This window comes from Anabrus simplex, chromosome 4 (genome assembly GCF_040414725.1).
Source record: "Anabrus simplex isolate iqAnaSimp1 chromosome 4, ASM4041472v1, whole genome shotgun sequence".
NCBI lineage: Eukaryota > Metazoa > Arthropoda > Insecta > Orthoptera > Tettigoniidae > Anabrus > Anabrus simplex.
The window spans coordinates 283,127,152-283,151,947 of record NC_090268.1 but is presented as its reverse complement, the minus strand read 5'-3'; the positions used below and the strand labels follow the sequence as shown (position 1 = coordinate 283,151,947).

At 42.1% G+C, this 24,796-nt stretch overlaps 1 protein-coding gene across 1 annotated transcript in view; it reads left to right on the top strand.

Moving 5' to 3' along the window:
• The window catches only part of LOC136871883 (urocanate hydratase), a 252,569-nt gene that overhangs the window by 106,865 nt on the left and 120,908 nt on the right, over window positions 1–24,796 (top strand). Inside the window, exons 7-8 of the mRNA XM_067145541.2 lie at window positions 14,592–14,702; window positions 17,791–17,964. Coding sequence (XP_067001642.2) covers window positions 14,592–14,702; window positions 17,791–17,964 — 285 coding nt within the window. The remainder of the gene's footprint in view (window positions 1–14,591; window positions 14,703–17,790; window positions 17,965–24,796) is intronic.

The window sequence follows — 24,796 nt, the reverse complement described above, 5'->3', positions numbered from 1 at the left end:
TCTCCATATTATGAAGTAACTCTCTCTCTATAGGGACTCAGTTTATCCCGAAACGCATATTATACACACGCAGTCATGACTTTTTCGAAAATGGACTCCCTTTTGTTGATAGCGTTGATATACTGTATTTTGGAACGGCCCAAGACGTTACCTCATGTAGATATTCTTAACCATAGAATATTGTCCCACTCCAGCATCACTCTTCCTGGTTCCATCAACTGAAGATCTCCAAAAACTCCCAACATGGCATGAGACCTCTTCCCTCAACTCGTACCAAACACTTCTCCGATTACCACCAGTATCACCTCTGCACACTGCAAGCTGCAACTTCCAACTACTGACGCGTGCTTGCACCACACTAGCCCAAGCCAACACAACAGCATCTTAAAATAGCCCAGTTCCGGGAATTTCTCTACCTCAGCTCCGTCAACACGTAAACATCCACTCGGAGAATCGTCACGTAGGTACACAACCAGGAGATAAACTGAGTGAACTAAGCACGCTAGTCCCAAATAAATATCGAGATTATATACAATAATGAGAGTTCCAAAAAGAGTTACTAAGCCGCGACGGCTAAATACACACATAATTGAAATATACACATGAATAAATAATAATAATAATAATAATAATAATAATAATAATAATAATAATAATAATAATAATAATAACAACAATAATAATAACAACAACAATAATAATAATAATAATAATAATAATAATAATAATAATAATAATAATATCTGACCGGGGTTTGTCAGGTTACAATTCTTCTTCTTCTTCTTCTTCTTCTGGTGCTGTCTCCTCACAGAATGCTGATGATCATCACGGAGTAGATTTTTCTCTTTTGTATTTTCCGTACTAGAGTTGCCGTATCGTGGATTTCGAACCACTGTCGGCAGATACTACTACTATTACTACACAATATTTTCATTCCTTCCCTGAAGTGGGAGGCGGGCCTCGTAGACTGTGACTCCGTCTCTCAGACCAGAAGGTTTGTATGGGGGAAGAAGATGTGCGGAGAAGGTGAGAGAGCTGGAGGCCGTGGCCTCTACTAGGAACTATCCTGGCACTCGCCTTAGTGCAAGAGAATGGAAAACTGTGGAAAACCATTCTCAGGACAGCCGACGGAGGGATAGAGTCATGGTAGAGCCATGGCCACCCCTCCTCTGCTCGGTTGGTCGGTCGGAGTGCAGAGCTGTCGGACCACGGACCAGGCGTGACCACTCTGCTCCCGCCGACCGGAGGATAGTCCTGTATGATCAGTTGTAACAGGCTGTATTTACTGTTCTCCTACGAAAGTTAAGACTTTGCACGATTTCCCGGTGGTGACGTGATCTTCCAGAGCGTCTTGAACATTCTAGGATAAATCCACATTTAAAAGTTCTTCAGTCATTTTATTTACGTTCATTGACGAAGTCTTTAGTGTCCATATTTCGACATCGTACAGCAGCTTCCGTAACACACAACACTTCATGAGTTTCCGAAGTGACCCAAGATGTTTTGACTTTGTTTCTGTTAGGCTTCCTAAAAATGTAATCAATATTTGAATTCCATTTAGCGTTATGTCTTTTAGTGCTGGGAGTGTCCGAGGACATGTTAGGCTCACCTGGCGCAGGTCTTCCTATTTGACGCCCATGAGCGACATGTGCGCCTAGATGGGAGATTATTATAATGAGGTAGGGAGAGGTTGAAATCCGTTGTCGACATATAGCCCACTCCTGGCGACTAGGCTTAACGTCCCCAACCGATGGACGAATCACGATCAACGTCATGTGCCCTCACTCCGTATGAACATTACGGATAAGTTTGTAATTGAACCCAGGCCTTGGAACGCAACGTAGTGATTAGTAATTGTACACCACCACTTCTCCTACCCTACCTGCCAACATTCCGTTGGTGAAAATGTTTTCTACTAACGGCACGTGAACCGGCTAACCGGTTAGACCAGGACCTCTCGGGGTGCATGCGCCTGGTGCATGCACTGTGCATGGTGCAAAAGACGTCTTCGTTTGGTTGACTAGAGTGCAGATCCCCTACTCCTCGATTTGGACCATTAGCGCTGTCTCTCTCTTTCCCCACGCCTGTCTCGCCTCGCTCGCTCCGCCTGTCTCCCTCTTCCTCACTTGCTCCGTAGCGCTCCAAATCCAAGCCGAGTTGAGCCGAGCTTAGCCGAGTAGCCCAGAGACGAAGCGCTGGTCCGAGCCAAGCCGAGGGGGACCGATGCACAGTGCACAGGAACTCTGCGCCGCTGTTTGCACGCGTGAGATTTTGGGCGTTTGAGAGGCTCTGGGTTAGATCATAAAGACTCGACGCTGTAACGATCATGACCACCAAGTGGGGTGTCGTTGTTTGATGAGTGCAAGTAATGTATTACGCCTGTTACTATTTTGGATAGGTCTTTTAGCACAGGCCAGAGAAAAATGTAACTTAACCTATTTGTGGCTGTGCCAGTATGGAAACTACTGAGGTATGAGTGGTGCTGAAAAGAGACTTCCGGAAAACAACTGGTGTATCTGGATTCTGTGAAAGGTGATTTTCGTAGGACCAGTTATGCTTCAAAGCCACCAAATGGTCTAATGAGAAAGGCAATCGCAACTAGCTGACTCCTCAACATGCCTTGTGTGCCTCATTATGGTGTCACTCCATCGGTCCTTGCGGTTTCCCTATACCCGCATTAACTTTGTTGATGATCCATCCAGCCATTTTCTTGTGTCTTCGCAAATATACAAATTAAAAAGTACAGCATAGGTGACAGTGGTTACAGTGGCACTGAAGATCGCCTTCAAGGCTGCTGACAGTCATGTTCGAATCCACCATCTCCCGAATGCAGGTTTACAGCTACCGCGCAGTCAATACGTGTATGAGGCGTAGTATGAAGGCAGATTTAATATCCTGCTCAGACGGTCCTTCATACTCAAATTAACCTTATAATTTAACAGGTTCATCTAAGAATCGAACCCGGTCCTATCTGAATCGAAAGCTAATACGCAGACAATTCGTCCAAGGAGTAGGAGGAGTGAAGATCATCCCTCATGTAGAATTGACTTACGAGCGAATTTAGGTCGGAGCGATTGCAATGAATAGTGGTAGGAGGATCAATTATGACATCAGAATATCGCTGCACGCCTACCATCGTAACATTGGCTGTCCACAGCATGGTAAAATGAGTGATTCTATAAGAAAAATTGACGCACCAGGAAGGTGTTGTCCGATTGTAAGGAAATTACTTATGCAAAGACATTCGGACCGAACATGCAAATGATTAAAGTTTCGTGTCTAATGAATGAATAGCGGGAGATCCCGCACATCCGAACTACGCATGCATCAGGTGTATATAAGGCGCGATTCTGAAGCGTATCTTCAAAGTAGCTGTTGCATTCGACTGCGCTATCTTATCGTCGGCTATAAGAATGCCATTACGAGCATTTGTCAGAGTTTGAAAGAGGTCGTGCGATCGTATTGATAGAAGCTGGTTGGTCGAATCGAGCTGTCGCTGGACATTTGGGTCGAAGCGATGCGGCGATCAGACGATGCTGGCAAACGTGGGTCAGCAACGGCAGGCATCAGCGTCAGGACGGCAGTGGTCCACCGGGGGCCACAACAGCACGGACAGACAGAGCGATTGTCAGAACAGTTGTCACAGCACCGGACTCGTCGTTCGTGTGACCCGCACACATGTGTCCACCATGACCATCAACAGACGCCTCAGCGACAGGAATTTGCGCTCGCGCCGCCCGTTACGCCGCTTACCACTCACGCCTGTTCACCGTCAAGCCACATTACAGTGGTGCCGCGCTCGAGCAGCGTGGAACTGCGCTGACTGGGGAGGTATAGTCTTTAATGACGAGTCCCGTTTCCAACGGTGCCCCGACGACAACCACAGACGTGTTTGGAGACGTCCAGGCCAGCGTGGGGATCTTGCTTTGACTATCGCACGCCACGCAGCCCCACAACAGGGGGTGATGGTCTGGGGTGCCATCTCCTTTGATAGCCGAACCCCTCTGGTAGTCATACCTGGCACGTTAACAGCACAGCGGGTATGTTGATGGCATTCTACGGCCGGTTATGTTACCGTTCTTTCAGCGACATCCAGGCCTTACTTTCCAATAGGATAATGCCCGGCCACACACGGCACGCGTTGCTATGAACTGTCTTCAAGCTTGCCCTATCCTTCGTTGGCCAGCTCGGTCGCCGGATCTCTCTCCCACAGAGCACATTTGGGACATCACGGGAAGGGGACTGCGAATATCCCGGAATGTCGGCGATAAGCCCAAGAGTTGGAGACCATTTGGCACAAAATTTCGCAGGACACCATCCGGGAACTTTATCAGTCTATGTCACATCGAGTGACAGCTTTCATCCAGGCCAGGGGTGGACCAACACCTTATTGACGTCCTCAATTTGTAACGCTCCAACTCTGCAATAAGTCATTCGATTGTTCTGCACTTCTGATCGTTTGTTTTTCTATGTCTGTTCCTCACATCCACCGATTTTTATCGCCATCGGACAATTCCTTCCTGGTGCGTCGATTTTTTGTTATACAGTAAAACATGTTTGTATTGTAGAGATTGAAAATCTTATTTTCGATATACACCCTTATATGCAACTTTAGAACTGTCAATAGGCCTATACTTCTACACTGCACAGCAAGGTCATTCAACGTCAGAATCAGATAAATGCTCCGAGCCACGCAGTTATATCTCACCAAAGAATTATAACACTACCATTGATTCTACCGCAAAATGAAATTTCGGATGTAATAATAATAATAATAATAATAATAATAATAATAATAATAATAATAATAATAATAATAATAATAATAATAATAATAATAATAATGGCGTGTTGACTCCGGAGAGGCCTGGTGCAGATTTTTCAAGTTGACGCCTTGTAGGCGACCTGTGCGCCTTTGAGGACGGGGCCCTATCTGTTATGAATTACCCTATAGCTGAAGACGGCGCACACACTCCAATTAAGTTTAAAATCCCCGACCCCACCGGAAATCGAGCCCGGAACTCTTTGAATCAAAGAGCAGCACGCCAAACATTTAGCCATGGAGCCGGACAATTTAGTTTAATATGTTAGTTTATCATTCACCAAAGTTTCATTAAAATCTTCTGGTACAAGCCAAACAGATGTCTTGTTAGAGCCAACACCCCTCAATCATAGTTTTTTCATTGCGGCTGTTATAATAATTCACGAAAATAAATCCACATCACATGAACAATCAGCAACTCTTGTATTTCCTGTAGCAGATATATGAATGAAAACTTCATTTACATTAATGTAGATTCTAACAACTTTGACCTAGAAGTTCTGTTGTGTGTTCAACTAAAATTTATTCCACTGTTTCTACAAACTGAGTCTAATTTTGCATATGATGAAATATGCATTCATCGGGAAGCACATCTGATGTAAACAGGGAAGTTGTACACAAAGAGAAACTACTGTAACTCTCCACAACACTACAAACTTTCTAAAGCAACCCCACTATTATGTTGATTGAGTTGTCACTGGTATAAAATAGAACTAAAGTATGAGAATTAATTTACGGATATCTAATGTAAAATAGCATAGGTTTTTGTATCGAAGTCCAGTGTATCCTCTCACTAACAAACGAAGTAGTATCTAGAAGTTCGAGGATTACGAGCACTCTGTAAACCACGAGCATACATTAACGCAAATGTTCTCAACCTTTCTTAAGCTTCAGTGCCACTCACAAGAGAACTCTATGACTTTTCCCGCTTCTGATTGTTATGAAAATGGGTAACAATGCGTGCACAGAGGTAAAAGTAACATCCGTGAAGTAGGGGAGACTGGGGAGGTCTGATACATAGGGAGGTATGATAGAGTTGGGTAATTTTTTGTTTATACTATTGGTAGGATTTAATAACTTCCTCCCCCTACTACTTATTTCCTGTTAGTTGTGATTCTGTAATAAAAGAAGAAATTGTTTTTTTGTCACATCTTTTTTCATCATGTGAATGTAAGGTATGTGCTTTGTCTTCATGGACCGTGAAATTTGCTAGGCATATTCTTGAGAGGAAATTCAAATGGCCTGAAAAATATGATATAACTGAAATTGATCATGATCAGGTAGACACGATGTTATCACAGCCAACCTTTGTTGAGAGAAATGAAAGGATCCTATGTTTTATTTTAATTAGAGCCATCAGGGGCTAGCTGTTGAATGAGAAAATCAATAATAATTTGTAATACAGGACTTTTTAATCATTTAATGCAAATTTTGTTTATGTGGTAACGTTTTATTGTTATTTAATTATATCACAGGCTTAATTCTGCACTTTTGTTTCTTTCTCAGGCTTAAATATTTCTTCATGATGGTTTCACCAGTATTTTTTTATCTTTATAGATTATTTTATTCATGCTTGTAGCCGTGTTGAAACACCGGATCCCATGAGATCTCCGAAGTTAAGCAACATTGGGCGTGGTCGAGAAGTGGATGGGTTGCCACGCGCTGTTGGTGGGGGTAAGGGAATGGAGGAGCGGAAAGGAACTGGCCACCCTACCGTACGTAATTTCCGGCTCAGGTATACCTTCGCGGAGGTTCGGACCTGCCTTCGGGCAGAATACACCCTTACCTTACCTTTCTCTCCTATATATGACTGTATCACATCTCCCCATTATGTGTATCAAACCTCCCTTGCAGGGGGAGCACTGATACATTTTTCATTGTAGTTAAAAATGTAATATTACTAACATTTAGACAGTAATTCCATTGTATAACTAGGCACAGTGGTAAAAGATAACCATACAAAGGCAGTAGAATAAAAATGGCTGTTTTCACACAAATACTATATTTTTAATGTGTAATTGAAGAAAACGTGTATCATCTGTCCCCAGTCTCCCCTAGTTTATTTCGGTGTTCTTTCTGTTTCGTATTAATGAAAGGAGTAGTTGTTGCCTGTAGTTAGGCAACCTGAAAGTGTCTTTGATAAAATATGACAGAATTTACGTTTAAACGTTACCTCAGCTCAATTCCTATCTAAACATGCATCTAATTTGAAAAAAATTATTTATTTTGTCCTGTTTCCCATTCTTTATTCAATGCCAACAACCATTGTCGTGAAATTAGGTCGCAAATAGTCGAAACACTTATAGCAGCCTTATGTGGACTTTACTATCGGTGACCTTTGTAGAATATGCAATTTTATCGTCTTTAAACGGAGAATACAATCGTCAGGATTAAATACACTGTATCAGTCAGTTACATCCCGATCATTTATGTAGATTATACAGAAATGATAAAATAAATTCTGTTTTGTATAAATATCATGATGGACAGAGTAAAATATCTTGTTAAAACTGTTATGAAAAGACTCTATTTTGTTGTTGTTGCTATTTTGCTTTACGTCACAGCGACACAGATAGGTCTTATGGCGACGATTGGACAGGAAAGATCTAGGAATGGGAAGGAAGCGGCCGTGGCCTTAATTAAGCTACAGCCCCAGCATTTGCCTGGTGTGAAAATGGGAAACCACGGAAAACCATTTTCAGGGCTGCCGACAGTGGGGTTCGAACCTACTATCTCCCGAATACTGGATACTGGCCGCACTTAAGCGACTGCAGCTATCGAGCTCGGTTTACGATCTTTTACGTCGCAACCGACAGAGAAAGATCTTCTGATGACTTTGGAGTAGGAAAGGGCTAGGACTGAGAGGAAGCGATCGTGGCCTTAATTAAGGCACAGCCCCAACATATTTTGTCTGGCGTGAAAGTGGGAAACCATGGCAAACCCTTTTCAGGGTTGCCGACGGTGGGGTTCGATCCCACTATCTCCCGAATGCAGGCTAGCAGCTACGTGCCTAAACAGTGTAGCCAACTTGCTCGGTAAAATTAAACCAGGAAACATCGTAATATACGAGGGCTGCGACATAAGTCATGGAAACTACTGTTTCGTCACATTTACACTGTTCTATCATGCAATGCCAACGGCCGTAGCCGTGTTGAAACATCAGATCCCGTGAGATCTTCGAAGTTAAGCAACATTGGGCGTGGTCAAGATTTGGATGGGTTGCCACGTGCTGTTTGTGGGGGTGGGGGTAAGGGAATGGAGGAGCAGAAAGGAACTGGCCAATCTACCGTACGTATACTCCGGCACAGGCACACCTCTGTGGAGGTTCGAACCTGCCTTCGGGCAGAATACACCCTCACCTTACCATACAATGGTCGTATGTCCTGAAAAGCAAGACATAGCACGAGATGGCAGTTATTGACAAGAACCATGCACAGACCGATGGGAGTGCAATAGTGAGTCAGGCTCCGTGCAGAATGGATGTGACGAGTCAAGAACAGCGTGGAAAATAGTGGAACACCCACCATACTCACCGGATATCTCTCCGTGCGAGATTCACTTCATCCCCAAATTGAAAGAACCATTGCGTACAAGACGAGACGGCAGCCCTGAAAATGGTTTTCCGTGGTTTCCCATTTTCACACCAGGCAAATGCTGGAGCTGTACCTTAATTAAGGCCACGGCCGCTTCCTTCTCACTCCTAGCCTTTCCTGTCCCATCGTCGCCATAAGAACTATCTGTGTCGGTGCGACGTAAAGCAACTAGCAAAAAAAAAAAAGACCATGAGATTGCAAAATTCACACATGGGAAGCGACTAGCATCCGACGTCTCCCGCATAGTTGACAATCTAGAGGACTACTTCGAGGGTTTACCGTAAAGGTCACTGTACTCTCTGAGAATAAACATTGTGTAGCACAAGTTTGTCATCGCTGACAGTTACCTGGCTGTATATCCTACACCTACTCGGCATTACTAGTATTTTCACCGCACCCCACACTAATCTTGATATTTCCATTTTTGTTTGGTTCAGTCCCTGCTATGAATGGTGTGAAAATGTTGCTCATATGGTCGGTTGGTGTATGCATTTCAGTCGGCTTGGCAGACTAATATGTAATAGCAACTTCTGGCTTGGTGAGGAAAGCAACGGGAAACTACCTCACTCCTCATTTCCCTAGTACGCCTCTTCAGTGATGCCTAGGCCATCCGTGACACCTGATGGCGGAGCTCTTGAGGATCCAACCAGCCTTAGGGCTGAAGACTGAACATACATAATACAGATCCCGCACTGGTGCAAAAGGAAGTTACCATGACTTAAGCCATACACCTCGTATTAAAAATCTTAGATATGGTGGTAGCTTATTTCGTGTCTGTGCCTAGTGGAACAAGAAAAATTCTGAGAAGACTTTCAGGCGCTGACCTTTCGACCCCAACTTCACAGGTTCGATCCTGGCTCAGTCGGGTTGTATTTGAAGGTGCTCAAATACGCCAACCTCGTGTAGAATTACTGATACCTTAAAGAACTCCTTCGGGACAATATTCTGGTACCTCGGCGTCTCCGACAAGCGTCAAAAGGGGTTAGTGGGATGTATAATAATAATAATAATAATAATAATAATAATAATAATAATAATAATAATAATAACGTGTTGTGAACAATCCAGAGACGTAATTATTATTATTATTATTATTATTATTATTATTATTATTATTATTGTTATTATTATTATTATTATTATTATTATTATTATTATTATTATTATTATTATTATTATTATTATTATTATTATTATTATTGGCCAGTCGCAGCAATAGTTGTATGAAGTGCGGTGTTGTATTATGACCACCACCATTTGATAAGTCTCATTTTGCAGTTCAGTGCGAGACTAGGGGGCTGAGCCAAGAGCGTTGCAAGGCATGGTGCTTCATTCTGAACGTGGTCCTAGGAAGCGGAGAAGAGTCTTTGCAAAACGTACAGTTCCCTTGTTGTTTGTCTCTTTCATACGACATAAATCCAAAAGAGAATCACTCCAAGTATACTTGGTCGTGAAAGCAACAATGTAAACAATCACTGTAGCTGGGACTGACGCTTAACGTCGTCCCGTATCGGAAAATAAAATCCGATGGAGACTCAGGCTTGATTTAATTTATCGTCCGGGCTAAGCGACCTACTGAGGCCCAGAGAAAGAAGCACTCAAAGGGACTTTTTTTTATTTTGGTATAAAATGATACATAAAAGCGACGCGCTTCATTTAATTAATTCCCGCGAAGGAGATGGTTTCTCTCAAAGAGCAAGAGAATTTTCTATTAGTTTTGATGGAAAACGCAGCGGTTAATTTACTTCAGACAACAGGCCAGGGAGGACAATGGAGGCCTGATTAAAAGATCCCCAGGGTGGCCCGGCTTTTAGCACCGCTGATGAACGTACAATATCTTGGCGAAATAAATCCTGTTTAATTTATGTAGCGAAGTACATTTTATAAGCGCCTACAACGTAACAGGAAGCAACATTAGAAGAATTCTGTTCTCCCTGGTTTCTTCCAGTCTCTGTTCAATAACAGGACTTGAAAATTCTTTTTTTCTTTTTTGCTAGTTGTTTTACGTCGCACTGACACAGATAGGTCTTACGGCGACGATGGGACAAGAAAGGGCTAGGAGTGGGAAGGAAGCGGCCGTGGCCTTAATTAAGGTACAGCCCCAGCATTTGCCTGGTGTGAAAATGGGAAACCACGGAAAACCATTTTCAGGGCTGCCGACAGTGGGGTTCGAACCTAGCCTACTATCTCCCGAATACTGGATACTGGCCGCAGTTAAGCGAGGACTTGGGAATTCAAGTTAATTCTCAATATTACCCGTCTCTTTTATGCACATAGTGTATATTTCGACTTTCCCCAATTGGAGATTGCACCTGAGGACAAAGTATACAGAAAATACAAAATTAATATTAAATGTAATTGTGAGTTGGTTAGTACATTTAACACGCTGTATGTTGTTGCATTGAAACGTTTGGGAGATACGGTTGTTCAAAATCGCGTTCTTTCAAGGCAGTCACTGCAGTTTCTTTAATTAGTGCCTGATTGAGGTTAAATGATTTTCAGAACTGGACGAAAAAGGGAGGGGTGATTCCTCTAGAGCCATCCATTAATCCTATGACTTCGATATCATCCAGCCGGTAAGTTATTCTTATTAGTAGAATGGGATGGTTGGTTCATATATTGTTTTATTTTCCTCATGTACCTCATTGGGTTGTCTTTCGGATGTACCGAATCTGATCGTCGGATCTATTATAAGGCGCTTCAAGGCTATCATGTCAATTCGACGGATGCTGCCTGTAATAGAGGCCGTGAACCTCCTCGAAGACTATAAAGCCCGAGTCCCTTAACGCTTGAGCAATGACAGATCGTATTTTATGGTTTCTGTTATTTCGTAGAGCTTCTCTACCATAGGGTGATTTTGGGTTATATATTAATTATTTCTTAACTATTACCGTAACATTCTGTAAGTTGGAATATCTTTGATATTTTTCATTATAACCAACTAACTGCATGTATTCGTAATGATTAAAATAAATGAATACCCTCTTCCCGGTTGCTGGTCATTCGTGATTGTGAGAGAGGAGCATTCATTCATTCATTCATTCATTCATTCATTCATTCATTCATTCATTCATTCATTCATTCATTACTTTTAAATTTTACTTTTACAATTGGCTTTAATCGCACCGACACAAATAGGTCTTATGGCGACGATGGGACAGGAATGGGCTAGGAACGGTAAGGAAGCGGCCGTGGCATTAATTAAGGTACAGTCCAAGCGTTTGTCTGGTGTGAAAATGGGAAACCACGGAAAACCATCTTCAGGGTTGCCGGCAATGGGGTTCGAACCCACTATCTCCTGAATGCAAGCTCACAGCTGAGCGCCCCTAACTGCACCGCCAACTCGCTCTGCCATTAATTAATTAATTCATTAATTCATTTATTTATTCATTCATTCATTAATTAAGTTTAAGTTCCCTATTTAATAAATTCATAAGTGGAGTACAGTTAAAAGATAAAAATATCTTAAATTAGGCTCTGAAAGGATTGACTGAAAAACCGCCTGTACCTATTTTTAATACTTCTAAATCTGTCTTTTGGCACAGATTCCACCGGAGTCTGTCTAATTTATGGCCGTGATAGTACGGAAACTGCTAAGGTAGACTATGGGTGGTACTGAGTAATGGAGTTCGCAGCACGACTAACGCGCGTGGATGGTATCATAGGTAATACTCATAAGATTGTGCTGCAATAGCACTTCTGGCCCAGTGAGCAAAGCAATAGCAAATTGCCTTACTCCTAATTACACCTTGTGTTGGCACTGCCATACTGTAGGTATTTGCGGTTTCCCTGTAACACCATAAACTTCGGCTGTGCTATTTGAGAATCCAATCAGCGTTCAGACTTACCAGACAGACAACAGAAAATAAGATAGAATAACACAATTGTAGCCTTCCTGCTCCTTGGTAGCATATTCAGCGTACTGGACCTCAGTTCATAAGAACCAGAGTCCGATTCCCGGCCGGGTTGAAGATTTTTAACTGCATATGGTTCATTCATCTGGCTCGGGGACTTGGCATTGGTGCTCTTCATAGTACACTTTCTTCATTTACACATACACAACATACTACATGACTAACCACCACAGAAACATCCCTCCACATAGAGTTGGCGTCAGGAATTGCATCCGGCCATAAAAATGGGCTAAATCTATATGAAGTGCCGATCCTGAACAATTGGGAAAAAGACCAGGAAGTACGACTCATAATAATTAGAGCCAGTTCAACAAATGAAGCTGTCGAATGTAAAACTGCTCTGGGATTTTCAAGCAAACAAGATTGTAGTTTTACATTCTATTATACAAAACAGATCTGTGGTGTATGCAGGCCATTAAGGCCCTTGGCCTGTGAAAACGACTCGACTATATGGCCTGCTGATACTGGAGTGTCACGTGGTCAGATTGACGATAGCCTCAGCCTATTGCTTGGCTTATGTGACAGAATCCGCTGCCTCTTGTATCAGACAGCTCTTCAGTTGGTCTAACGAGGTTGTGTGACACCGTCCCAGCCCCTGGGAAGGTCAAGAATAGAACCTAGGACTTCCAGGTAGGAGACACTGCACTGCAGGGGTTGCTTCTGTTACGCAGTATAGATAATTGTATTATGATATACGCGCGGGGTGTAGCTAGGGTTCTAGCACAAGAAGCGAGGAAGTTGGCTGCGCGATTCGGGTGACGTAGCTGTAAGTTTGCATCCGGGGATGAAGGATTGGAACTCTACTGTCAGCATCCCTGAAGATGATTCTCCGTGGTTTCCTATTTTCACACGAAACAAATGCTTGGGCTGCAACGGCTAGCTTGATGAACTGTTCTGTTGTCTTTGCTCATCGTAGCAGTACTGGCGTAACAACCATTTCGAGCATGGCCGACGGGGGATTTGAACCCACATGTCTCCTGTGTACAGAGCTATCAGCTGTAATGCACTTAGTTAATCTTTTCATGCTTTTAGCTCCAGAACTAGAGATCCGATCGGAATGCTTCAAGTATCGTTTGATTAGAGATGTGGGACATGAGGTAGAATGTGATAGGGTCTACTCTGCGGACCCCACTAAAATAATTTGGGAGGGGTGTTAAAGAGCGACGATTTTGATGTACATGATACTGAAAGATATACAGAGGTGTTTAAAATGTCTAAAGATAGAACATTTGACATCCTGCATTCACGTAAAAAATAGTTCTAAGGCGAAAAGAAAAACGCAGCGATGGAGGGACACATAATTGGAAGGTGATTTTCTAAAATCGGTAATTTGACCATCAGTGCGTTCTCGTTAGAAATATCTCCGACCTCCATATGTTGGTACCACAACTCTTGCCGTATGGTTCTTACGGAGAAAGTTATGCGCAGGTCGAAACCGTTACAATTTCCTAATTTGCTTCATATCAATGTCTGACCAATTGTGAGTACATCATTGAATTGATTATCTTTATACAGGGCGTACCAGTCCCATTGTGATAAACGAAATCCAGGGAGTCAGTCTTCACTTGTTTCCGCCTGCATTCTTTTTACCTTTCACTTTCTTTACACGATACTCTTTCTACGAGGGGCCGTAACTGTTCTCCACCATATTTGCTATTTGTTTTACGTCACACTGGCACAGATAGGTCATATGGCGACGATGGGATAGGGAAGGCCTAGGAATGGGAAGGAAGCGGCCGTGGCCTTAATTAAGGTACAGCCCCAGCATTTGCCTGGTGTGAAAATGAAAAACCACGGAAAGCTACCTTCAGGACTGCCGACATTGAGGTTCGAACCCACTATCTCCCGAATGCAAGCTCACAGCTGCACGCTCCTAACCGCACAGCCAACTCGCCCGGTGCCACCTTATTTACATTAAGGGGTTAGCATGGTAGCTTCTCACCCAGTTGACCAGTTTTCGATCCCAGGCTTATCCAGAAATGTAATACAAGTTTGTGGGAGTGGAACAGGGCGACGCAATTCAGTAGACTGTCAGGCTGATACCTAACATCGGCAATTCTGACGAGAAAGTGTCCATCGATCTCCATTAACTTTCGTTCAAAATGCTTTATGTAAAGGTGTGACTTCGATTCATAGTGTTGTATTATCCGGTGACATATGTATTTATTATAATGCAGAGGCAAGTATTGTTCGATATTCTCTTTTGTATAAAGGTCTCGTTGAAATGATTAATTTAGCTTGAGTGTTGTTGTATGGTTCTAGGTGAGTGAGGCGGCGTTAAAGAAGCGTCATGAACAGGGTTGGCTCATGGAGGTGGAGAAGGACCTCGACAAGTTGGTGGCCCGGATCAAGCGAGCTCGACAAAACAAAGAGGTAGGCTATTGTCGTAAAATTATAATTTTGTTTGTACACTTCAAATTTTCCCCTCATACTTATTCCTTTTTCTCGTTTTTGTTTGTCTGTTAGTTTGCCACATCACGAAAAATGGTGTATTATATTTTCTGAAAATCTGTATTTAAGTTGAGGGATGTCCGACTCCGCGATGTAGGGGGGCAACGCGTTCGCCTGTCACCCGGCGGCCCCGGGTTCAATTCCCGGCCGGGTCAGGGATTTTTAATTGTAAATTATTAATATTCCTGGTCTGGGGACTGGGTGTTTGTGTCGTCCTTAACGTTCCTTTCCTCACATTCAACACTTTACACTTTCGCCATTTACAAATACACGCAGGTTGCTCATATATGGTGCAAGTAGGAGCAAAAGATCCTTCTAGCTCGGCTGAGGGATAGCTGAGTTCAGCACTAGGCTAAATATCATACAAGAAGTATGCAGTGGCGTAGCAATATTAATATGATAAATACAGAAAAGGGTATCAAAATATAGTGCCTTAATTTTTTTTTTGGTTTAACGTCTCACTAACCATCAAAGACTTTCGGCGACGCAAGGACGGGAAAGGGCTAGGATTGGAAATGTAGCGGCCGTGGCCTTAAGGTACAGCCCCAGAATTTGCCTGGTGTGAAAACAGGAAACCACGGAATCGCATCGTCAGGGCTTCCGACGATGGGATTCGAACCCACCACTTTCAAATGCAAACTCATGGCTACTGACTCGAATCGCATGGCCAGCTCCCTCGAGAAAATATTGTTTATAGTGAAAGTTGTGCAAAATAAAATTTGCGCAAGACTTGGCTCTTCACATTCAAGGCTGATGCTGACATGATACAATTGTTACAAGTAATGAACTTCATTTCGGTTCCGTATTGACTTTAAATGTCTAGAATAAAATTCTTAAAAATAATTTACATGTATTAAGCCCACCTATTCAATACAAATTATTACCACTTATTACATGGTCTATCTAAAATTCTACATAGTAGGACATGTAGTGGTTAGTGTATTTAACTGCCACCCCTGGAGGCCCGTGTTCGATTCCCGACTCTGCCACGAAATTTGAAAAGTGGTACGAGGGCTGGAACGGGGTCCACTCAGCCTCAGGAGGTCAAGTGAGTAGAGGAGGAGGGGGGTCCGATTCCCTCCTCAGCCATCTTCGAAGTGGTTTTCTGTGGTTTCCCACTTCTCCTCCAGGTAAATGCCGGGATATTACCTAACTTAAGGCCACGGCCGCTTACTTCCCTACCGAGCTCGATAGCTGCAGTCGCTTAAGTGCGGTCAGTATCCAGTATTCGGGAGATAGTAGGTTCGAACCCCACTGTCGGCAGCCCTGAAGATGGTTTTCCGTGGTTTCCCATTTTCACACCAGGCAAATGCTGGGGCTGTACCTTAATTAAGGCCACGGCCGCTTCCTTCCCACTCCTAGCCCCTTCCTATCCCATCGTCGCCATAAGACCTATCTGTGTCGGTGCGACGTTAAGCAACTTGATTACTTCCCTCCTCCTTGTCTATCCCTTCTGATCTTATCATTCCCCCCACAAGGCTCCTATTCAGCATAAGCAGGTGAGGCCGCCTGGACGAGGTATTGGTCCTCTTTCCTAGTTGTATCCCACGACCCAATGTCTCACGCTCCAGGACACTGCCCTTTAGGCGGTAGAGGTAGGATCCCTCGCCGAGTCCGAGTGAAAAGCCAACCCTGGAGGATAAACAGATTAAGAAAAGAAAAAAGAATGTAGAGCATGTTTCGACCTTGCCTAGAGATCATCTTCAGTTTAAAATATACAAGGATGAAAAACATGTATAAAAAGTGATACATAAAAACTGAAATGAGATAATATACAATCAGCAACTGTAATAAAAAATCCATGTTTAGAAATGTTCATTGCTTCAATCTTGTTATAAGATGAATCTAGTTGGAACAGGTGTGGGATCCAACCGTGTTTGCCACAACCATTGACTGGCTGGAGGAATACTTTAAAATTATGAGTTTTGAGCTCCGTAAATTTCTTCACGGGGAATAAAAATGTAACCAGGATTTAAAAGCCGAGTGTGACAACCGTGCAGGAATAATAACGGAGATTTTTCATAAATTTCCAAATATCGCCGGAAATATTATTTACCTAAACTGTGCACACTCAACTGTTCAAAATGTGGGAGCTAGCTAAAATTCAAGAATCTGCCACATTAGAGACCCACCAGTCAGAGTAAACCTGTGCAGTACTGGTCATGAAACGAGAGTATTGTAGTATTTGGCTTGACGACATCACTGAGATCAGATTTCTAGATCGGCGTATTACGCATAAAAGAGAAAAGCAGCACAAGAAGTTGCTTCTACTACAAGGTAAAGGTAGTTATCTTCCCGATAAACCCTTTGATAAAAAAACCTCATCAGTAACTGGAGGTTGTGGGACCTGTTCCGACATTGGGATCTAGTAGCGTATTTGGTACAGGCGATAAGCTATCAACCGCAGCGATTCGAATCTACCCAGTGCTTGCTATCCTCTTTTTTTTATCGCTAACTAAAACAACTTGTGTAAGCACAGTCGCTTTTTCTTCTACAGCTTTTCCCACACCTGTAGGGTCGCAGGTGTGAACTGTGTCGGGCACGGGGATTTGGCCCTGTTTTACGGGCGGATGCCTTTCCTGAAGCCAACCCTATGCGGAGGGATGTTTCTGTGGTGGTTGACAGTGTGGTGTGTTGTCTTAATATGGAGAAGGGAGTGTTGGGACAAACACAAACACCCAGTCGCCGAGCCAGAAGAATTAATCAAGACGTGATTAAAATCTCCGACCTGGCCGGGAATCGAACCCGAGGCCTTCTGAACTGAAGGCCTCGACGTTGACCATTCAACCAAGGAGTCGGACAACAAATATTCGATCGTTAAATCCGGTGTCCTTTCAAAAGGACGCTCCGATTCAGGAGGAGACTGAGGTCTTCCGAACTTGAATAACTACGTATCTTTCACCGTGCCTAAGTACGCCCAGTGTTTTTGTTCTTCAACAGCGAGGAAGAGCAAATGAGCAATAGTTTGACTTGTAGGGTATGATGAAAATGTTCTCTTTCTTTTCCACAGGCCGTCAGTATCGGTTACAGTGGTAACGCGGTTGCCCTGTGGGAGAAGTTGGCTGAGGAGTTCGAGCGCACTGGAGACCGACTCGTGGATCTGGGTTCGGATCAGACCTCATGTCATAACCCTTTCCGAGGAGGCTACTATCCTGTGCAACTTGGCTATCAGGAGGCTGAGCAGGTAACTTGGAACATCTCTGCCGCTAAAATGAAACTTACATAGATTATTAAGAATAAACTGAAAAAAGATGTTAACATATTATTATTATTATTTATTTATTTACCACAAATCATACATATTTTATTGGTGATGTAGTGAAAAAAGGGCAAGCCCGATGTACGTTAACTACTTCACAGTATATGTGATTCAAGATGTAAAGAACGTGTAACAAAGCTCTCATCTGTTTTACCAGGAATTTTACGAATTCATATTCGGTCTGAAGATCATTACTTGAACATAGAAATATTTAACTCCTTTATTACCTTGAAATTACTCAATTTTTGACTGGTAATGGCAAATTTAGTTATTATTTTCATCGATTCAGAATCAATCGCCCTGATGGCTACGTGTGTATTTGAGGATCCCCACAAACAGTGGACCACCTACGTTTGAATGACCGAGCTCGATAGCTGCAGTCGCTTAAGTATCCAGTATTCGGGAGATAGTAGGTTCGAACCCCACTGTCGACCGCCCTGAAGATGGTTTTCCATGGTTTCCCATTTTCACACCAGGCAGTTATTTTGAACAATTGGATCCATGATTTTGTTGTATTTCTGTACCTTAATTAAGGCCACGGCCGCTTCCTTCCCACTCCTAACCCTTTCCTGTCCCATCGTCGCCATAAGACATATCTGTGTCGGTGCGACGTAAAGCCAATAGAAAAAAAAACTATTTGAATGGGCTGCATTTGAAAGAAGAAGGCATGACTTGAACTCTCATTTGAATTATTGCAACATTGCATTATCAAAACCCCTGTATCATTTGTTTAAGAAGTCGTGCTGTTACAAATATTTTATTAACTTCATCCACTTCATTTTCCATCGATTAAATACATGAAATCATTTTCATTGTAAAAGTGAATACGTATTTTAACTACAACCCTAGTATACTACGTAAAATAGGGTTCCAAACTGCTTTGGATATTCAATAATAATACCTTTCATAATACTGTAGTGTATATTCTCTAAATTATTTCTAGAAATATCTTCCTCTCTCAAGAGCTTGTAACTTTTGTATTATTCATCTCCCATACATTTTCTGTCTATTTTTATTGTAATGTCAGTTATTTTGAACAATTGGATCCATGATTTGGTTGTATTTCTGTCCTATCTCAGGAGTGTTCTTACATTGCTCAATTAGATCTTTCATTTTAAATTAATTTGTAACTTAATGCATGTTACCGACCAAAAGGACCAATATCTCAGTACTTCTTACAGTATCGAGTTAATCCGTTTTGCTGTTTAGTATACCAGTACATAATAACATTTGTACTATTTGCTGTACGTCACACCGACACAGGTCTTGCGGAGATGATGGGATAGGAAAGGGCTAGGATCGGCAAGAAAGCGAACGTGGCCTTAATTAAGGTACAGCCGCAGCATTTGCTGGTGTGAAAATGGGAAACGGAAAACCATCGTCAGGGATGTCGGCAGTGGGGTTCGAAGCCACTATCTCCCGAATGCAAGTTGACAGCAATGTACCTCAAACCACGCAGCCACTCTCTCGGTCCTGATAGCATTTAATCACCTCTACGTTCCTCTCTTACGGTAAAATATGGAGTTATATTGAGACAAACCTTTATTTTCTAGATCTCCCTTTCTACTTTCTTTTTATCACATGTGCACGCACGTACAGTCGATTTCATTAGTCCTTTAAGGATGTAAATGACACGGTAACAGTACTCGCTGAATATATCAGTAGCAAGAGATCATAGAATACAATTCGTAGTAATACGTCAGAGTCCTCCTTGCATTGTATCGCTTATCTCACCAGTATTTACTGGTGTGGTATCATTTTATTAGTCTTGATAATTAGATGAAAACTATTATTGAAACTAATTATTATTTTTTTGTTCTCTAAACATGTCAACTAGTTGAAATAATATATGAATGTGTGGATTGTAAGTATCGTCTCCGCCTGTACATGACTTCACCTCTGTCTCTTCCTTTCGGTTATATTTTCAACTTCTTCGATTTTGACAGTTGAAAAACAGGTATTGACCATCTCTTGCCTGTCACTGCACACCTGTGAGTTGACTTTTCACAGGCATTACAACCTTCTGAGAAGTTAAATGAACTGGTCAGTAAATCCCATTCCTCATTTTAATGGTCATTAATTAACACATTTGCCATTTATTGATACGCAGTATTTTTGTATCCGTTGTTTGGCACAGGCCAGAGTAAAACGTAGTTTCCACCGAAGTCAGTCTCATTTCTGGGCGTGACATTATGGAAGCTGCTGGGGTATAGATAGTGCTGAGTTACGAAATTTGGAGCACGACCAATGTGTCTGAATGTTATTAAAGGTGCTGCCTGTAGGACCAGTCGTGCTGTGATAGCACTTTCTGGTCCAGTGAGGAAAGCAATGGTAAAATACCTCGCTCCTCATTACGCCTCATTATGGCGTCGCCATAGATTTTTAGCGGTCTTCCTACAGCCCATAACCGTTGGTGGTGCTGTTTGAGGATCTAATCAGCCTCCGGCCTTAGGACTTAACAATCATTATATGAGGCGTTCCGGAAGAGAAGGGCGGACCCTCCAGTCGTCGATATATTTTTATTGCATCTCCAGGCAGCTGAAATCATCCCCTATACATTAGCTTGACAAAAGCTGCTCCTTATAAAAAAATAAAAACAAGGTATAATTCTGATGGATTTTAATTTATGACTTGATAAATTTGGTGAGCCAAGTAAACATTACTATTGCACATCGCGTAATCGCGTGGGCGCGTGATGCGATATACAGTACTAATCTATGCATTTGCTAATTAATGGCATTTGAGTGCATGATTCATTCACCCATGCGGGGCGTGAGTTCATATTATTTTTGAAAGGTTTATCAGAGACCGATTGTCCCACGCACACACGTCCTGTAAAGGGAAAGAAGATACCGGTAGGTAACTTTCATTTATCTGTGATGTTGTTGATGAGTTGATGACAACATTTGGATGTCAGCATCAGCTTTAAGCTCGCATGCAATTATAAGTCTTATGGGGATTATTTCATGTATAGAATTACACTTAGAATCGAATATGACTACATCGTAAATTAACTGGTATACCTTGCGTGTGAACACCTCCCTGTTAACTGCGTTACTAGCATACCGTTCTCCTTTCGACTCATCAACAGTTAATCTATCAAATCAAATCTCATTTCTGAAGCAGTAAATGACACTCACCGAGTCAAACTCAGTTTTGAAAGAGCCGGGACCTCATAGTTGGCAGTTCCGCAGTTTGGCCGTTACACCACGCAGGCAGTCAAGATCTCTTAAATATATTTTTAAATCTTACAATAATTGTTTTACAACTTGCTTTACGCCGTACCGACACAGGTAGGTCTTATGGTGACCATGGGATAGGAAAGGGCTAGGAGTGGGAAGGAAGTGGCCGTGGCCTTAATTAAGGAGCAGCCCCAGCAGTTGCCTGGTGTGAAAATGGGTATCCACGGAAAACAATCTCCAGGGCTCCTCGAACCCACCATCTCCCGGATGCAAGCTCAAAGCAGCACGCCTCTAACCGCACGGCCAACTCGTCCGGTACAATAATTGTTCATATAAATTGACAATATCCTTCATTACTTCTTCCTGCTGTGACTGTATTTGTGTTAGTTATTCATAGGTTTGCCTTCGGACTGAGCAGCGGTTGCTTGGTAGGCCATGGGCCTTCGGGGCTGTTTCGTCATGGGGTTTGGTTTGGTTTGGTTTGTTTTGTTTTGGTTTGGTTTGGTTTGGTTTGGTTTTATTTATAGGTTTTTACATTTTATTTGAGGGGGCCCGAATTTAATTTTTGCAGGCGGGTTCGTATCACCTTCGTTAGGACCCTGTGCTAGCATGTAACAGATTCATAATGGTCATTGCTCCGCAAGAGAAGGGCGAGCTTGCCACTGGATCCTCTCCAAACTTAACCGTTGATCACGCAGTCAGCCTTGTAACAAAGCGAACATACGAGTGTAACCCTAGTGATTTATTACGTACATAATTTATAGAGGTATGATTATGAGTAACAGTGAAAACGACACTCGTCCTGGCATACCTGGTTATTTCCCGTTAATCAGTTCATTATGTGCCTTTATTTGCTCTGATGAATTGTATACGAAGGTAATTCCAAAATAAGGCCTTCTGTTTTTTATATATACATAGACCTGTTTATTTTTACAATGGTTTACATCAGTTTACAGCTTGAACATCTAGCTATTTTTCTACATAATCACCATATCAGTCGATGTCATACGAGCTCGCCACCGTGCTGTTACGGAAGTTGTGGACCTCATCTTTCACCTCGTCGCCGATATTAAAATTACCACCCTAATGACACCTTAATAGTATATGATATGTAATTAAATAAATATGCATGTTCATATCTCAGAGTACGGAGTATGATTATTTTAAAGAGATGTTCGTGGCGGGTTCGCCCTTCTCTTCTGGCACCCCTCGTATCAAAGGGTCAGTTCAAAATGTACGTATCCGTAGGTCATTATTAATGCCCATGGGCGCCCACAGGATCTTTTCCAGGGGGGGGGGGAGCACATTAACAATTTTCTTGAATATAAAACCAATCTAACGTCAGCAACATTAAATTGTTTACAGAAATTTCCAGTTATAACAGATGCTAGATGACTGTCAGTAAGTTCAGTTTATGAAATAATCTGGTATGATATTAAACAATTGAACATCAACATTTTTAGAATTCCAGTGGGGGGGCAAGTGCCCCCCATTGCCCCCCCTTGCGGGCGCCCATGTAATAATGCCCCTGCTTGAATTATTGTAAACGTTTATCAAATTTATTGTGAATTTAATAACAACGATTATCATTCATGATTGTTTGGATGCAAACTTGTGAAATTGTACACAAACCTATAGTAGGTCAAACCGCGTCTGGTTAATTCTTCCAGCTCGGGAGATGGGTATTAGTGTACGTCTTAATGCACACCTTCATTTACATACAGCACATCAGACTACAAAACACCATAGAGACACACAATAGTGAAAAAGTCCCTCCACAGAGGATTGGCATCAGGAAAGGCAATCAGCCGTGAAACTAGACTAAATCCAGAAAAGTGGCGACCACAGGTAATTGGGAAAAGGCCAGCAATAAAGCGTGGGGAGAGCACTAAGAATCTCGCGCATGCGCAATAAGATAGCAAAGCCGCCGAATCTTAAAGACCATTTCATTCCTCGACTTATTTTTGTTCATAGTCGGTAGCATGCATAGCGTCCAATATGGAACACATTTTATATTTTTCCAGCACCACGCTCTTGGTATGTTGAACTATACGACAAGCATGCAGAATGATCATATTGTATGCATACACCAAGGTCCACGTGTTGCTGACGTACGCCGTACCTCATTTAGATAGCCTATGGTTTCGTATTACATGCCCCACTCATCATTCAATCGCAGCACAGACACAAAATGAATACATAATTATCATAGTAATTGCAAGTGATATGCGTGTATGGGATGGCAAGAGAAATAAGTCAAGAGTGTACGAATACAGTCTTGAAATTTCCAAATATTTTCCCACGAACATATTTTGTGTCTATATTGATAAAACTTGATGCTTAGATTTTTATTTGAAGATTTAATGTGCATTTCTTAAAGTAGCTTTGAGGAACGCGTAGATGACCTGGCACATCGCTTCGAACTGAAAATGTTTCAGAATTTAAGGAGACATTAATGAACACATCAAAGCTTTAATTCAAAATGTACGTATCGCTAGGTTCATGTCCCTGCTTGAGTTGTAAAGTTTTGTCAAATCTGTACATTAATTTTTACAACTAAGTGAAGTTTGCACTATAAATAATACATTTCACTGAATATTTTTATCATTCTTTCACTGGAATGATTGAAAGATCTACAGACTGGCCTATAATTTAGTTGGCACTAGCAGTATGTAGACGCTCGGTTGACTAGCATAGCAATTACTTGACTTGACTAGAGCAGTTGTTTCAATAATTCTGCAGGCATTTAAGGTAATGAGGTCAGATTGATGTTGATGTGTATGCTGCTGTTTTCGTGTTTGTGTTATTTGCGAGACAATGAATACAAAATATCTACAGAGCAGCGTGTTTTCGTATTGCAGATGTGGTGGAAACAGGAATATCGCACCTCCATTTCGAGAAGGTATTCGTAAACGGTATAAGATATGTGAACAAAGTGGAATGGTAGCGGAACTTCCTAAATTAGATAGACCAAAAGAGTTACAATACAAGATAATTTAAATATCGTTGCGCTATGTTTTGTGCAGTTACCAAATAAATAAATGCGGAAAGCGTCCACTGAGTATGGAAAGCCTCGAACAAGCTAGCAAATGCTGCAGGAAACATTGGCGTTGAGACCATATAAGCCCACTTCACACAAAGGCCTAAATGGTGATCCTGAAGATTCGCGATGTGGAACAATTGAAGGAACGCATTCAGTCTGAATTTCAACTCGTACAGTCCCTGAATACTTCGGATATAATTTGTGCTTCAGTGTTTCGAAGATGCAAAATATGCAAAGAAAAGGATGGAGGCCACTTTAAGCATTTCTTGTAGGTCACGAGAACTCTGCTATAACTATCTGTATACGTTATCTGTATGATTATCTGTACCCTCGCTGCACCTCTACAAAAATGTGCTATTTGCATTTTTGCCAACTGAGTTATGGGCCATTCTGTATAATCAATATATTCTAGAATCCTTTAAGATAGTGAAATTGTTCGATCTTCACAGAACTGTTTGACTATTCGTCGACTGACAGTTTTGTCGTATTTCATCCCTTTTGACTTAAACTACTTCCTTGTACTACATGCGGA